The sequence below is a fragment of the Rhamphochromis sp. 'chilingali' genome (genome assembly GCF_963969265.1).
Source record: "Rhamphochromis sp. 'chilingali' genome assembly, chromosome: 16".
NCBI lineage: Eukaryota > Metazoa > Chordata > Actinopteri > Cichliformes > Cichlidae > Rhamphochromis > Rhamphochromis sp. 'chilingali'.
Genome location: NC_137943.1, coordinates 30,488,101 through 30,506,103, shown reverse-complemented (window position 1 = coordinate 30,506,103; position 18,003 = coordinate 30,488,101). Strand labels below are relative to the sequence as shown.

General features: G+C 38.1%; 1 protein-coding gene across 2 annotated transcripts in view; it reads left to right on the top strand.

Moving 5' to 3' along the window:
• The window catches only part of LOC308412638 (receptor-type tyrosine-protein phosphatase N2-like), a 228,846-nt gene extending 216,443 nt beyond the window's left edge, over nt 1–12,403 (top strand). For both annotated transcript variants that reach the window (XM_080907154.1, XM_080907155.1), the window contains 3 exons: nt 149–213; nt 7,444–7,517; nt 9,572–12,403. In XM_080907154.1, the coding sequence (XP_080763280.1) occupies nt 149–213; nt 7,444–7,517; nt 9,572–9,643 (211 nt within the window). In that variant the 3' untranslated portion in view covers nt 9,644–12,403. The remainder of the gene's footprint in view (nt 1–148; nt 214–7,443; nt 7,518–9,571) is intronic.
• The last annotated feature ends 5,600 nt before the right edge of the window (nt 12,404–18,003 follow it).

Genomic DNA, 18,003 nt, shown 5'->3' with positions numbered 1-18,003 from the left:
AGAAAATTGCTTAATTGGCGATAAGCGACGATATGACGTTATCAGACAAATTTAATTAATGCTTCTCCGTCTGTCTCTCATCCTCTTGCATTCTCCCTTTTTCTCTCTCTCCCTCATATCCTACTCTCTCTCTCATCCATCTGAGCAGCGATGGTGCTGGAAGAACTGGGACCTACATCCTGATCGACATGGTCCTCAACAAGATGGCTAAAGGTAGGTGTTCCCTATCCTTTTCCCCGCCCTTCCTTTTCGCCCGTGTGGAGAAGGTGCTCAGTTTGCCCTCCCTGTTGTGACTGGAGAAATAAAAAGCACGGCTGTCAAATTATTCCCGCTATCATCAAAGTTATTGCTTTTTGCAAAGTTGGATGATTGCATTGAAAATAATGACATTTAATTAGATCATTACAGTGATGAGTAGCTACGAACAATGACATTTTCCATTAGCACACTCGATCACTCTTACTTTCTGCCTCTGAGCCAGAGAAAACAAGCTTATTTTTAAAATATATTATTAGTTATTTTTTATTAGCTTTTGCTTAATTACTGCAAATGAATATCTGTTTCATTATCTCAGTGGATGCTCCGCTGCTCTGGCACCATGCTGCAGCTTGTTTTTCTCCTGTCTTGCCAACAAAACACAGTTAAACTCAGTAAAATCCAGACAGAGAGCAAGTGTGATTTTCATGACGTGGTGACAGAAACGAGCTAAAAAGAAGTGGAGATGTAAAATTAGTGTGCAGGCTGTTGGTAATTAACCTGAACTGACCATGAATTGTTTATTTGAAGTGCCATCAGGACTCACAGCCAGTGGATTTTAAGCACATTATAAGTGCTTGATAATTACTATAATTACAGTATGATATAATAACACAGCGAGTAATTATGTAAGAGACTGAATATTTTAAGGGGCAGTGACGGTTCTTGATATCATGTTAAGTGAAGTCTCCTTTACTGAAGTTCAGGTTGATTGTATTTTATTTACAAAATATTTTGATTTGTTTTTAACAAACCAACTTCCTTTTACTTCCTCCATTCATGTGGTTCGATTTGTTTATAAGCCTGAGCCTGTAATTACACATCTGACTAGTCTCATGTCTTTCAAATTAAAAGTCTCTAATTGAGTGTGGGCTTCATGTTAGAAGAACTTTGAAAAGGTAGATGATGTTAATAAGGCAGATGTTTAGTGTGTGTCAGTAAAGTCTTTCTAAAAATTGATTCCTCATGTTTCGGTTACACGATGTAAAGACAGAAGGTGATCAATCCACTGTTTCTACTGATTGGATATTTGTGTGTATGTGTGCGTATCTTTCTTTGTAAGTGTGCGTTTGTCCTGTGGTGGTGCTGCTGTAGCAGAACGAGCTCCTGGGTCTTTAATTCCAGATCAAAGGGTCAGTTTGGGCTTCAGTGGCCATTTCCCAGGCTGTCACACTGTGATGGGGCCCCTCCCAAGCACCAAGGGGCCGGGAGGAATGGGCGGGAGTTGGTGGATGCGAGGGGGAAAGTCCTCCATGTCCTTTTATCTCCTTCCCAAATCCTTCCCATTCCAAACTTGTCTATAAAAACCTAATTGGCCATTGAAGCAACATGAAATTAATTCATCTCATAACAAGTAACTTTTGCCTTGGATATTTTTAAACAAAATATATTTTTTGACAGACAGCAGGGAGAGTACATAGATATCAGAAGAGGAAAACTAAGGAAAACTGTTTTCTTTTCTTTGCTAAGTAATGGAGGAGATTTCAAATGATGTGAAGTGTAGCCGAGGCTACTGTGGCAGCAAATTAGAGCAATGAGCATTTTCCTGCTTGACATCGAATTAACACATTAGCTGTGGGTCAAAAGTTTCCATTAACACTACACTGAAAATATATATGAGAATGTGAAACATGCAAAAAGTTGTCCTTTGCTGCCATTAGATTTTACAACTTAAATACAACTTAATTTCACTTTTATTCTATTATTATTAGTCTTTATATAATGGATTACCATAGCTATGTGGACTGATCTCAACTTTAGCTTTGTGACCTTTGACCTTTCCAAGCTAACTAGCTTGCATCCATGCGTTGTGTGAATGCATCACACAGATGCTGCTAAAAAAACATACTTAAAATGCAGCTGCACAAACACAGTCGACACTTGAACCAGGTCAGGTGAAGCCTAACAGACAGGTACAGTATTTAGGCGACGCCTACCTGTCACCGAAAGTGACTCAAAGCTTTTAATAATTTCTAGCCTTAACCCCTGATAAATTGTAAAAGCATGAGTCATTAAAAAAACACACATTCTTCATGAATTTAAGATAAGATAAGATAACCTTTATTAGTCCCACACGTGGGAAATTTGTTTTGTCACAGCAGGAAGTGGACAGTGCAAAAGTTATGAGGCAAAAATTAGAATACAATAAGAATAAATACAGTACACAACTGTACAGAATAGAATAAAATAAAATACTATATACAGTAGAATAAAATAAAATAAATATACAATAAGATAAAAATAGAATACAAATACAAATACTATATACAACTGAGTAAAAATACAACGATGACAGAAAGGATTATTTGTTATAAAAAGCAAATTAGCAATTGAGATTGAAAATGTTTTTTGTTGCAGCACATCTTAAAAATAATTGAAAACCAAATTAAAAAATAAAAAATTAATGATGAGCACAAACAGGAGTAGAACCATAGTCTCCTACATGAAAGTATCATCACGTCTGTTCATCACCCAGCTGTTTCAAGCTGGTAAAGCTTCACGTTTATTAAGGCTCTTCATGTTTGTTTGCTCCACTTTGTGAATAAGCCAGATAAAGGCCCTAAAACGAGGCCTAACCCTCCCCGTCCTCACTGAGATATTAATAAACAAAATATTTTTTTTATCTTTTTGAAAAGAAAATCATCTTTTCTTTGAGTGATGTAATCGGACCGTGGTCAGGAAATGCTAGAGAGGTTTTATTGTGAGGATCAAAGTGGATTTCACCATTGATAAAACGGTGTGAAATCTGTGTTAGGTAGAGTGTTTATGTTAGCAGAAAAATAGGATTTTGACAGCACTTTATGTTTTTACTTTATTTTATTGCCTCTGAAGATGTTTCATAAACTGGGGGAGTTGTGAAATCTGCTGAACCCATACAGGAGCGTGTAATCCTTCGAGGTAAAACATGAAAATCAGCAGAAGCAAAGGTAGAAGACTCTCACTTGGTCTGAGCTGTGCCAACCGACCAGTCTGTCACTATTATCTTTAAATTTCTCATTTAAAAAGATAAATTTCTTTGCTCCGTACTTTATCTTTTTGGGACAAATTTGAGGTATGTTCACTTGAGTACTTATATACGTACTGTAGTACTGCATTACCATATCCTAGGTGTTTATATCCCATATACAAACCACGTGATCGTCTTCTAACATGTTAGATTTTTATAAACTACAGTGCATAAAATGAAGATTTTAATGTGCAGAGTAGTTAAAGTTATTCATCTGGAAAAGATTAACATGAAATGGGTGCCTAAAAAGGCCAAATAGAGTATTAACTCATGAGTTTAGTGCTTTGGTCTTCCAGCCAATCGTTGTAACCTCTTTGGTTTACTCTCTGTATTCATCACCCAGACAACTGCATAACAAAAAGGCAAAGTTTCAGTTGTAGCAAGCAGATATTTTCCTCCGAATTTGGTTGAGACCAAGACGGAGCTAATGCTCATACATTAGTTTTGCTATGAAGTTATAATTAAATCAGTTATTGCAGCTTTAATTAGGAGTTTTGCTTTGGCTTTTGCTTGTATGCTATTTCTTTATGATGTACTTATCCCCTACTTATCCTCATTTTACAGCTCAGCATTGTACGTGTGTCTACAATTAGTTAAACTGGAAACGTGCTCATTACCAAAATTAACTAACTAAATTATACAAAATCACAGGCAACAAATACTAATGTATAAAATTAAAGGTGCTGCCATTGCTTTGTAACAGTGAAAAGCAACAATCGTCTACAAAAACGTATCATCTCAAATAAAGTTTTAAACGATTTGACCTGGCTGATGTCTGTAGATTATAAGATTTGTCTTCCTCCGTTTAAGCCACTGTATGTTTGCAAGTGCTTAAGGATTAAATAGATGATTGTAAAGTGCCCTGTTGAAAAGACGATAATATAGGTTTGTATTTAAAACGAAATACCTGAAAAATCTAGTTGCCCTCTCGTACATCACTTTCTCAGCTCTACTTTCCTCCTTTTTTGTCCTGAGAACCTTAAAGCCTTTGGGTTTGCAGGTTTTCTCCATCCTGATCAAAGAAATTTCTCACTGCCTCCTCCTCTTCTTCCATCCTCTCAGAGACAGAATAACCCCAGTTTCCTTCACACTCCCTCCTCCTCCTTCCCCTCTTTCCTAATAGATTCCAACAGTTTTTTCCCAAGGAATTGCAAATTTCCTCAAGAATTATAGCGATGTAGCAGGGTTGAGGTGGTTCTCACGTTTTTTTTCCCTTCAACTTTTCCAAAATGCGCCCTTACTTCTCTCCTGTTTCTAACCACCACCCATCACCTTTCTCTTCATCTTAAGAATCTATCAAAACACAGTGAATACCAGAGAGCTTTTCAGCACTGCACCATTTCTTTCTGCACTTTTTTTCTTCAGGTCCAGCTGGTCAACCCAGCCCTCGGCTTTGGGGTTTTCGTGGCCTCCTCAAGGGCTGCGTGTCTTTCTTTCTTTTTCTTTTTTTTCCAGGCTTTCTCTCCTCCTTCTCATCTATAGCACACCCCCCTCTACCCTCCTAAGTCCTACTCCTCGACCTCCACCCCAAAGCGGTCTTACAGAAGAGGGAATCTCAAAATGAGGCAGAGGTTTTTATACTAGTCCCGCTTTTTTCATGCTTCCACCATCTCCTTCAAGGGAAAGCCCGAATTAGGCATTTTTTCTTAATACCGTCCATTTTGAGTTTTATCAGAATCTTCACAATAGCCCTTGGTTTGTTAAGTCCTTCCACTCAAAAAAGAAAAACTAAAGCAGTGAGTAGTCTGCTGCAGCTTTTCTGGCTAGAAGGGAGTCTATTGTGTTGTGAAAAGGGGGGAAAAAAGCTCACAAAACCTGTGAAACAGAAAGAGAAAATGGTGTGAATGAGCGGTTCTCCCACCATTCATTTTCCTCTTCATGCAGGCAAGAAAAAGGAGTGTTATTATGTGTCACAACAAGAAAAAGTAATTCTTGCGCTTTTTGTTTCCTCAGAATTTGGATAGAGGAGGAGAAGGTGGGGGAGAGAAACGGAAGGACAGAAAACAAATTAAATGTTTTTTCTGTCTTTTGTTCTTTCTGAATTTAATTGTTGCTCCCACCTCTCTCTCTCTTGTCCCTTTTCTCTCCCAGAACAATTTCTCTATTTCTGCGACATGTCTTCCTCCCCCCTTAACATCTATTTTTCCCTCTGACTTTATGAATCATCTCTTGTGTTTTATGTCTCTTTGATTCTTTTCTCAAATAATGCGTGGGTACCTGCAATTTTTGGTTATGCTCCATTGACATCACAGGGCGGCCGTAAGACCGTTATAAGTACAATGAGTCTTTTAAAAGTAGCTTACACTTCATTTGTTGCAGAAATGGTATTTAAAAAGCTACATTAACATATAATAGAGATTTTTCTGAGAAAAAAATGTTTTAATATCCTTTTGGGTTTTTTTTTATTTTTGATAAGTGCATTAAGAGCAATTCCATGAATGTCTTTTGTTATTTGTTAATTCATCAGCAAAAATAATTACAATGCTAGCGTTTTTACAAAGTATTATCTGGCCTTCTGAATGGATTCTTCTTACCTTTGTTTGTTTTCATCCCAAATTTTACACAATTTTCATGCCACACAGTCCAACAGCAATATTAAGTAAAACTGAGTAGCAGATGGGTCATACAAGCTGAAACTATTAGTAGTAGTACTCAAGTATTTGATATACTGAGGAAGATTATTGTATTTAAAGGTAAACGTAACCTTAGTGATGTATTTTGGAAAGACAGAAAAAATAAAAATCATAAATAACATCAAAAGATTTTCATAGTGGCGATAAAAAAGAAATTCTAGAAACTTGATATAATGCAGTTTGTGGACAATAAGCACGCCTGCGGCAGCTGCTCGGCCATGGAAACCCATCCCATTGAAGCTCTGGGCGCACAATCTTTGTGCTGTTGTTGATGTCAGAGAAGGTTTTCAAACTCTGCAAAGCACTGGCAACTTTTATGCATTAACTTGATGTTGTCTGTCACTTTAATAGTAGCAGTCACTGTAGTAAAACTTAGTTGTTTGTGCAATATCTAGGAGGGAGAAAGTGCACAAACTGACGTGTTGCACCGGTAGATTGCTGTTACCCTTGGATTGCTCTTTAAAACAACCAGTTTTTTTTCACAAACATTTGTATAGCTTGATTGATTTTGTTCACCTGTGGCAGTGGGACTGAAAACACCTGAACTGAAGGAGTAAAAGTTGTGACCCCATAGTTTTGTCCATTTCCACACTGAGAAACAGAAGCAAACCATTTTTTAAATAAAGTCTTGTTAATTGTAATATTGTATTATGTATTGATCCAATCAATTCCAAGTAGCTCGTCTAAATAGTGCTTAACTAAAAACACTATTAAGACAAATTTAAAAAGAAAACATTCAAACTGTCGTTTTTATTGTTACTTTTCAAAGACGTGAAAGACTTTTGTCTATAAAGGCTAGAATTGGCTTATCAAGGCTTAAGTGCTGAAACTGGAGAAATCTAGTTTTTCAATTATGGTCACATAAGATTATACACGTCAGATACGTATATGCCTCCTTGTGTTTGACTCCAAAAGGATTATAATATGTTTGTAATGTATCACAGTCTCTGATAATCTGACCAGCATTTGGCCTGAGGTCATTGAGCTGACTGCAGCCAGCCACACTTTTGTCAGCTGTGGGACATTATCCCAGTCTGGCATACAGACAGACTGACGGGCAATACACACACAGACAAACACACGTCAGCTTTTGGCAGTGGCTGAGAGAGCTCTGGTGGGCAACCTTCATGAAAGGCTAAGAACAACCAAAGACTAACAAGGAGCTTTCAGATTGACTCAGGTTTCTTTAGAAAATGTAGCAAACATGTGTTCCTGTGATTTCCCTCACAAAGTCCTCTGCACCAGCTCCTTTGGCCTCTTCATCTTTTTTTCATTTCAACTAAAGACCATCACTGTTTTCTAGAGTCAGAGTGTGTGTGTTTGTGCTAAGAGGATGAATGTAATCGCCTTTGCTGTTCTAATGGGAGTTGGTTTAAAAGAGCAGATTGAGTGATGTTAGCTGGATTATCTTGGTGGTGCCTTGAACACAATCCAACATCATTTTTGTGTGTGTGTGTGTGTGTGTGTGTGTGTGTGTGTGTGTGTGTGTGTGTGTGTGTGTGTGTGTGTGTGTGTGTGTGTGTGTGTGTGTGTGTGTGTGTATGGCAGGTGCCAAGGAGATTGATATTGCAGCGACTCTGGAGCACCTGCGGGACCAGAGGCCAGGAATGGTTCAGACTAAGGTAACACACACCTGAATCCTGTTTGTTTGTGCAGATTTTGTTTGATTTATGGAACAGTGTGAACAGATGACTTTTTTTGTTTTTACATTTAAAAATCCTGCTTAACGTAATTTCACAAACTTCAACAAATCCTCAAATATAAATAAAAGTGCAGGTCCTTGAAGGAGAAAGGACCTTCGCCAACATTTATCAAGGAACAAGATGTATATGAGCAGAAAAAATATATATATTTATTAGATTTAAAATGTATGGTAGTGACTGCACACTAGTGCATGAACAGCACTTCTCACACAGTGCATCATCAGGAACATTAAAGTATCAAAAAAATATTTAAAGCTTTTCTCAGATTTGTCTGTATTATTTTGCTTTTGTACCAGCAGTCAAATTACATGGGGGAATATAATAAGTTGTGATAGCTATGGATGGATCTCACTTCAGCTACATTGGAATGAGTCAGACACTATAATATTTCGCTGTTTCAAATCTTGGTTCATCAATGAAAGATGTTCACCATGAACCTATGCAACACACCCAGTGACTTAGATCTGCTCCACTGTGTGACCCATCAAGATGCTAATCTACAACATGAGCTCCGTTATGCTGCATGTTGGAAATCGAAACCATAGTAGGATTAAAATGTGACTCCAAGAAGTCCTAAGTATCCGAGAATGACAGTGAGAATGTTTTGCATATACAGGCTGATTTGCAGTAATTACATTTAAGGTTGCTACTGTGGAAGGCTACTTTTATTTCCATCAGCATATAATGTAAGTAAGGTCATTCTCAGCATCTCTATCAAAAAAACGAACAATCCATCTGTGCTGTCACATGAATTTGGGTAGAAAGGTTACACGAAGGATTGCCATGGTAAACTCAAAATGTCAACTTGACATTCTTAGATCGCCTTAATGCCCCAGAACTGTCTTTCTAACAATCGATCACACTCCCATCAAAACTTCACTTTGTCTAAAAGTCTTTGCTGAGATGATAATCTCTATGCCCTATTGTGAGAGAGACTAGATTTGAGAGTTTTGGGGACTGGCTCCACTGCTTCAGCTCAGATGAATCGATTTCTGAAAGGGATTATGGGAAAATCAGGTCAAATCACAGAGGAATATGTATAGAGTTCAAATAGGTGCTGATAACCTGTCCCAGGTTGTCCTAATCAGAACTTGTAGTGGAGGCTTTCTGGTTATATGAAGTGAATGATCGAGAATAAGAATTTGCAAAAAAGGTGGTTCTATTCCATTTTGGTTAAGTGTTTAGGGAATAAAGGGAATAAAGTTTTGTAAGTATTTTTTGGGGGAAAAAGTCCTCAAACAAATTATTAAAAAGACTCATATTCTAAAATACATTTGTTCACTGCCTCAGAGACCTACAACCAAGTATATCGTCATCACACTGTACACTGAATGACTCCGGCTGGTCTGGAAACAATTACCGGCTGATCTGTGAACTTAATTAGAAAGGAAACCCAGGATGTGTGTAAAACATCCATGGTATTGATCCAGGTTTTATTAAAGCATGTATCCTGACTGAACTGCTGTCACAGCACTCTCCCTGCACTCCTCACACATTGATTCCCTTTGTGGTCAGGAGACCCAGCCTCAGCACTCTGATTTCATTTCTGAATTTGATCTGCTGTTTGTGCCTTTAATCTACTTCTTACTGTGAGGATAAAGTACTCATAGGTCAACCATGTTTTGATCACGCACGAGTATAAATAAGTGTTTCAAAACAACATAACAGTTCTCTAACATAAGCATGGCCATCTAAACTTCACGGCCATGAAGCTAGAGTCTCCCTTTGCCACAAAGCCAGTGGGATTTTTTCACAGGCTTTTCTATGATCACAGACAAAAAGGTCTGTGGGAAATAAAAGTTGGGTACTTCCACATTTTGTTCAGCATCATAATCTCCGCAAACTGATGCAATATTAAGGATTTTTGAAGGGTAAATGCAAAGTAGCATGTATCGCTGAAATCAAACACTTAGTAATCTTTTTGTTCTTGCATGTATTAACTTTCTTTCTTTCTCTTTTTTGTCTGTCTGCAGGATCAGTTTGAGTTCGCATTGACAGCCGTTGCTGAGGAGGTGAATGCCATCCTGAAAGCTCTTCCACAGTAGAAAACAACACCTTCTCTACTCCTCATCCCAAGGATCTTCTCCTATATTGTTTCCTATTTTGTCTTTCTCCCGTCTCCTAAATTTTTTACCCTGTTATTTATGTTCTTTCCCCTCTCGTGCTTCTCATCTGTCATTTCCGTCTCTTGTTTCTCCTCCTTCTGACACTTCACTTAATCTGTTTTCCTGTCTGCCTTTCTTCTTTTTCTCCACTCCTTCTTCATTTTCCTCCTCTCTCCACTGTCTTCTACTTTCATTTTGTTTTCACACTCCTTGCTACTCCCATGCCCTTTTCATGTCTAATATTTACCCATGTTTTTACCATTTATCGCTTCTATTATTTCCTGCAGTCAAATTTCCTATTTCTCACCCTATCTTGTCATCAGTTGTTTTTTCTCATCTTTTATCCCATTTTCTCATTTCCGCATGTCTCGTCTTTCCTCCTTGTGACCCCTCTCCCTTCCATGTGCAGCCGTTCCTTGCAATTCTTAACATCTCCCATTCGATCTCAGTCAACGTTGTGCCAGGAAACCATTGAAACTATCCTGTACATAGACAGACCTTCCTTCTGTTGTGATGATCCAAGCAGCCTGTTTTCCAAAGTAACATTTTGCCGCATTTAAACGCCTTTTAAGCGATTTTTCAAATTCATCTGTATTCTGTTAAGTGTCTAATTATCATAATTTTTGTTTATAGATGAACATTGATCTCATTGGCATCAGCTGGCAATGATCAAAATAAGATGGCTCAAAATGTAATCGTATATCTGATTCTGATTTTCTGGGCAATGTTCAACGTGGCCAGTTGCCAAACCTGAGAGTTTTACTGAATTGATGCCACTGATTGGTCTCTGAGTGGGTGCATTTGTGACGCAGATCATCACATATTGTGTCTGATATTTAATGCCATGCTTTTTGATATGTTTTGATGCAGTATGCTAGTGTGTCACAGTATGCTGTAACTCATCAGCACGTAGCGTTGGTCAGTACGGTAGATATTAGGCAAAACACGAGTGATTCCATCTCCCACGAAGTCTTGCTTTTGTAAAAGTAAGCGGGGAAACCCAAAAATTAACACATTATCGGTAACTGTCTTAGTTGAACAAAAAAACGTGCTAATACTGGAAATACGGTCAAATGATTTTGCTTCATCTTTGTTGAAGCAATTTTGTGTTTCTTCTACCTGAATTGTTCTTTCTTGTGGAAAAACAATGTTGTGGCTTGTCAGTGAAGTTACACTCATGTCTGCCTTAACAAAAAAAAATAAACATTCAGTAGATGGACTGGTAAAAGCCACGAGGATAAGGAGTAATGCTTCATTTTAAAATGGCCTCATTCTAGTGGATTAACCTGCGGATTAAAGATTAGCTGTGCCTGTGCTAAATGAAAACTGCTGCGATAAACATTGAAGAACATTCTGCCGGAGCAGAAGTTTCTGTTCGGCCAAAAGTTTGTGAGAGTCTTCTCACAAGTACCTACTTCAAATAACTATAAGTTCAAAATGCTGGAGTGGAGTCATTTTAAATGGTAATGTTTCTGACAAGTATTGTCATGCCAAAAGGAATAGCTCTGCTTCTGAATAGTAGGTTCTTAATGTAGCATTAATGGATGATTTGTCCATGTACAGTAGTGAAATCTGTATTGCAATGGAAATTAGTTTGCAGTGACACGCCTCAGCTGGTTTTCCCAACACCATTCTAAAATTAACATGTTTTATGTACTGCTGTAAATAAAAAGAGCACAGTCAGCATTAACTCTTGTTTTTTATGTTTTAGCCCATGTATGTAGGTTTATTTCAGTATCACGCCTCTCAAGAAAAGGCCCCACCACCAGTTACAGACAACTTCAGAGATCATTATTTTTGCTGGCTTCTAAACAGAATGTCCTGGGATTGTCGGCTCATTTTCGGTTTTAGCTAGACAAAAGCCACTACTAAATAGCCTGAAGTTAAGACACTGATTATTAAAGATGGCTTTGGGAAACCAGCTCGTGCAAAATCAATTGGTTGACAGTTTGAAATGTTTCATTCAGTTAATTCTACTAATTCTGTTTGTAAATCACCGATGACATGAATTGCATACACTATGCTGCTAATGCATGACTATTCAACAAATGTGTGCTGTAATGTTCTCCTTGCCTCAAAATGACCTTTACAAACCTCTGCAAGCAACCAGCCAACTGCTGATGTATCTATTAACTTTGTGTTAGACTCTTTATTAAACAAGATGCTCCAAGGACCTTAAAGTACAAAAGCCAAGGATTATCTTCTCTAAACTGTGCAGATCATAGTTAAAGCGGGCTGAAACGGGTGCAGTAACAATATGATGTAACACTGCAGCAAGCTGGTCTACATTTTTCCATCACAAAATTGAAACGTGCTACGAGAAATGCTGCTTTTAATAATGTGTTCAATGTGAAATGAGATTCTGTTTCTCCCCCTTTTTTAGGATACTGTCAGGTATATTATAAAAATGTGGAATTAAGTGAACTGGCATTCACTTTAAATGATCTTATTCTACTATATTTGAATCAAGCTTATTATAATGGGCTTTTATTTTTATTTGTTTATTTTGCAATGTTGATACTCAATCAGTTTCCCTGCTGCTGTTCTTTCTTTCTCACTCACCATCAAGTATGAATAGATAGCTGGTCTGTTGCATTAAAACTGTACATAAACCCCAAAACACAACAGAAGATATTTTGTTCTATTGGTGTAAACAACTTGTGAATAAAGTCTAGTTGTCGATGCAGTATTGTAATGCAATCCCGACTTGTGACTGTGGTCTCTTTTTATCCTTTTCTGACATAATTATACACAATAACTTTTACCATCGGGGTGAGCAGTAAAACGTGTTTTATAGAGCTGCTAACACCAGCTGCATTTTAAATCAGGTACCTTAGGTGTGTGCACACAAAGTGATGTCCTGCAGTGGATGGCGTTCAAGGTTGACATTCAGCATTTACATTTTTTTTCTCCTCAGGTGAGATATTTGAGCAACACTAACACCTAATATACGAGAAGGTGCAACTTTTTTGCAGTGGGTTTATATTGCTTGACACTGCACAAAAAGAAAAACATATATTTCGGCAAAAAGTTCATGTGAAGTGTGGTATTTTGTCCATCACTCGATTATTATTATCGGTAAAAGTAGTTGTAGTAGCAGCAGCATTATAGTGACCACAGAGTAAAGGAGTTAGCTTGGACGTTAGGTAGCCAAACTAGCTAACATTCAGCTAGTTTGGCTAGCAAATTAAAGTTGTAATTAGCCATATTATTAAAAAGCTGCTAACTTTGGTTTGAATGAAAAAGGGAAATTAAAGGCAAAACTGACCTGTCATTCAAAGTTCACAAATGGTTTAACTTTTAAAACTATTGTGCTCAGCTACACATTTCTCGCTAAACTTGACAGAGCGTTTCTGGCACAGTTAGCCAACGAGTGAAAATGAATGAAATATATGCATTTGAGACCTGATCTCCAGTTTTCTGGTTAAAAGGGAGGATTTTCTTTAGAACCCAGTAACACCAAGTGTATCTTTTTTAACCCCAACTCCCATTTGTTTATTTAAGGTAAACTGTGAGCAATAAACTGCCAAAAAAAAATGCCAGATATAACAAAGATTATACAAAATTACATTCACATATGCAAAATTATATCTAAATTTAAAATCTATATGTTCTGGACATTATTTCAGGGTTCAGGGTTTATAGGGTTAACATAGATTTTTGTCACACTCTTAAATAAATATAATATAATGACATTTTGTGGGAGACGTGTGTATGCAAACTGTGCACTCTTTAATCAAAAGTTAAGCTACAAAAGCAAATATTTGATCTGTCATGACCTTTAAAAAATCCCAGTGTAAGCACCTGTTTTTTCCACTTGATCAAGAGAGCGATTTAAAATCACCCTTTATCATCTGATTCATCGCATGCCTGCAGTTAACTGTTTCTTTCTTAGCACTGTGGAAGAACCGCTGTCACTCCTTCAAACATAAGTTTTTTGTGCAGCTGTTTTTAAGCCTAATACCTGTCCAGCTGTTTTTAACCTCATCTCCTTCATGTTGACAATCTCTCATTACAAAGACATTTTGACGCCAAAATGAATCGCATTTTTCATTCAGAGTCATCATCACTTGGCATTATTATTCATCCAGCATCTCCTGATAAGAAGCTGGGTGGATGATCAGCTTTTTGAGTGCTTATTCAGGTGAAACAGCAGCTTGCTATTGATTGTGGGGGGGGGAAAACGTTCTCAGTACATAAGCTTGTGTTGCTTTCTTGCAGTGTTGACTTAGAGAGTAGGAAGTAGGGAAATCGATTTAGCAAGATGCTGCTTTTCTCTCAATAGTGAGTCATATGAGTAGATTTAGACCGTCTAAGTTTTTCTTTTCATAGATGGCAACTTCTACTGTAGACACCTTGCAGTTTGAATACATGTGCACACATTTTAGTCCCTGAGATTTGGTTTGCCTGATAGTAGCTACAAAGGGCCTGTTCACACATAGTATTATCATGTATTTGGAATCAACATTAACACGAGAACAGCTCTAAGTATATTTGTTCACACAGGGAATTAGAAATGTTTCTCTGCACGTGTCCTGGGTGACCACCAATGTTCCCTCTAATTTTTCATGTGTCTGAGCGAACACACAAACTCACTGAGCGGTCCCTTGGACCACTGTGAGCAACAGCAGACATGTGCACTGTGGTCACGCCAGCATCGAATCGATCCAAGTTACATGGTTTTATTAAAATAATCAAATTACAGCATTTATGTTAGACTACTTTTAATTAACTGCTTTAGCCCACTTACAATGAAAATGTAAAATCTAGTCATTGACCTGTGTAGTATGTTAACACTATTGGAAGTAAAAATAACCTGAACTCCAATTTTGAAAACACAGCTTTCTTTCTTTCTTCTTCTTTTTTTTTTTTATAAAGCTCTGACTTGTATCATGAATATGAGTCTGTGGTCTGGGAGAGAGTCCTGTAACTCTCTGTCTGCAAAGTACAGTAAATAATGACCAATGTTGGGCAATTAATTATATAGTTACTTCTTCAAAAAGTAACTGAGTTATGCAAACAACAAAGTTTTTTGCAGCAACTATTTATAGACAAATTATTTGTGCCACTCCAAAAAATAGTTTATGTCTACTATGAGATAAAGGAGAACCACAGCCTGATACCTGCAGGCCTGACAACAGGAGATGTATCACTCCCGTAACACCTGTAACATTCAGTAGTCGCCTCATTGTTCTGACACAGTGTGTAGTGTAGTCAAAACTATTGACTACACTACACACTAACATCACAAGATTTGCGCTAAACGTCGCAAATCTCTCACATCTCAAAACACCGCTGTCACTCCTAAAACTTCCCCCCTTCCTAAACATCTAAATGCCATGTTGCCATATAATTTTTTGATTGGTCAACATGGTACATTTTTCCACCAATAGGAAAGAGTGGGGTTTTTTTGGCGTTGTTTTCGCTCACAGGTGGAGAGTGCTTTCGAGCGTTTTCCTTATAAAACACAGTTTTTACCGTTTCTTCCCGCAGTAAATATAAACAACGATAATATTCAGGAAGAAAACCAAACATTGCGTATATTTTTATCATAACTCTGGTTTTACGTGGCCTATCAACACAATTTAAAAACTGGTATAAAGTCCACACTTTTTCTGTCAATTGTTCCGTCTGTCCTGCTCACATCTCCAATGGTTGTAAACGTTGTCATTAACGTGACTTCACTCCACATCAGCCACGCCGCTTTGCTAGCTAAAACACCGGTGTCGGCACATAAGGACGCTGTCATAGCCTGTCAACGGTGTTGATTAGCTGCGTATATACGAATGCGAATCGCATTATTGGCTGGACTATGGGAGAAGGTGACATCGTTCTAATCCCAGCCAGTCACTTACTGACTAACACTGCAAAACAGAATTGTTAAAGTTTTAATTTTAAAAAAATTTGTGCGCAACGCAGATTTTCTGTGCTCAGAGACCGTGCCAGCAGTGCGCAATTGCGCACGCGCGCAGCTTAGAGGGAACATTGGTGACTAGGGCTGGGTATCGTCACTGATTTCTAGAATCGATTCAATTCCGATTCACAAGGTCCCGAATCGATTCGATCCACGATTCGATTTAATTCGATTCGATTCGATTTGAATCTGGGAAATTCTGACAGTCAGAAATATTATAATTCAGATCAGTAGATTTACATATTTTTGTATCTGTAAAAAGGAAGCTGACACACGCAAGACTTTATCAAAGGTGTAAGCGTCACAGCAGATGCCTTTGTGTCAAAGTAGCTGAGGATAAAACAGAAAAACATGAAGGTGATTTTCCTGGCCTGGGATTTTATAAAAATATTCTGCAGTACATCAAAAACGAAAGAAAACCATTAATCAACACATGAACATTGCCTCTGAAGTTACAGAGGTTTTACTAGAGACACGGCTAGCCGTTTTGCATTTTGCGTAATTTTAAAAAGTTTAAATTTGCTCAGAAGCCTATTGAACCTATTGAGAAATTAGGTTTTCTTTTCGGAAGTATATAAAACGGGAAAAAAAAACGTCGGCCGACAGCGCTGTGGTAGACTTGTGCTTAATAAACAAGCGAATAATGAAGAAAACAGATTTTTAGACGGGAAACTGTTGTTGAAGTACAGAGAGAGAGAGAGAGAGAGCTGTGCATCATGGTCGAAGCAAAACAGCAAAAGTCAGAGTGAATCCATGACGATGTTTATGTGAAGCTTAGTTTGGATCTTCTTTTGCTGCTGGTTCGGTCAATATTGTTTGGAGAGACATCAAACTAACAGCTTTAGAATCAGCGCATAAAGGGCGTGAACACAAAGCGCCGACAGATCAGAATCAGCAAGCTGTCGGCTTTCAGCCCCGACTGTGAGAAAGGCGACATCTAACTGATTCTGATCCGCGGGTCGCGCTGTGTGTCTAAGTCTTTGTGCAGAATCCATGTTCCTGCTCTCATTTACTGTTTTAGCTGTTTGGTGGTTGTTGAAATTTTGTGAGATGTCACCTGAGATTCTGGCATTTCGGGCAAAATAAATTTATATAAAAAAATCGATTCAGGATTTTAATGAATCGATTTTACGTTATCCAAGCCAGAATCGATTTTAATCAATAAATCGATTATAAAAACCCACCCCTATTGGTGACCACAATAGATGAGTGCCAGGTGTATTCAAGCTAGAGATGGGAGTAGATCAGGAATCAGCTCTGAGCCCCTTCCTGTTTGCACTGGTGACAGAGTGGAGTGGGTGGAGACATAAAGGCATATGAGGAAAGGCTGAGATGATCTGGACAAACACAGAGGATGCTGGTGGAAGATCAGAGAGAAGATTTGTAGATATAATGGAGGAATTGTCACGTCCGGTGTGGCAGACGTGTGGAGTTGTAGAAAGGACCCAAAAGGTGGCAGCTCTGGTGCAGGTGAGTATTTATTTACAGGAGTGGGTACAAACAGCAATGGTGGGTGAACATGAAACCGGAAACCTAAACTGGGTAAAACTAACAAAACAAACCAGAAACGAAGATGCAGGGAGGTCCGGGGAAATGCATACGGAGAGACGCAGGGAGACCGAGGGGAAACAACACAGACAAACAAGCAACGACTAAGACAGAAGACAAGACATAAAAACACTCAGAGAACACAGGGAGATCACACACAGGTGGGGGACACAGCTGGGAGTGATTAACGTGACGAGACTAGGGAGGCAAACTGAAAACACTCACATAAGACGCAGACCTTCAAAATAAAACAGGAAACACATACACCCAATGACACAACGCAAAAACTTCACACAGACTGGGGAACACATAGGAACATGAAAACAAAACCCAGAATAATAACTACTAAAACATAAACATGGAGTCACAAACTCCAGATCATGACAGGAGGACGTAAGAATGATGGCGTGGATGCCAGGGATATTGTGAGATGATATGGTGACCCCTAAAGGGAGCAACTGAATGGAGAAGATCATCTCCGTTGTCCAAAAGTAATAAAAAGTGTTGTTGGTGTTAAATAAAAGGTTAGGAAAGAACGTCCCTCACTTGTTTGCCTGAAGCCCAAGATCTTTGACTCACTCATAATGTGGACATTTTAAAGTTTTATATGGGTAAAAGAACTAGTGATTAAGATTCATTGATTAATTAATTATTGAATTGATTTCTTTGACTTTTGTTCATAATTCTGCCAAAATCTGAACTGATCTCAATCCTGAACACCAAGTAACACCAAGTGTATCTTATGTGATAAATGAGGGCTATTGTTGTAATAAGAATTAAAGGTTATTACCCTAATTCAGAATATGTAATAGAACACACAGTTTAATGAATAATGCCA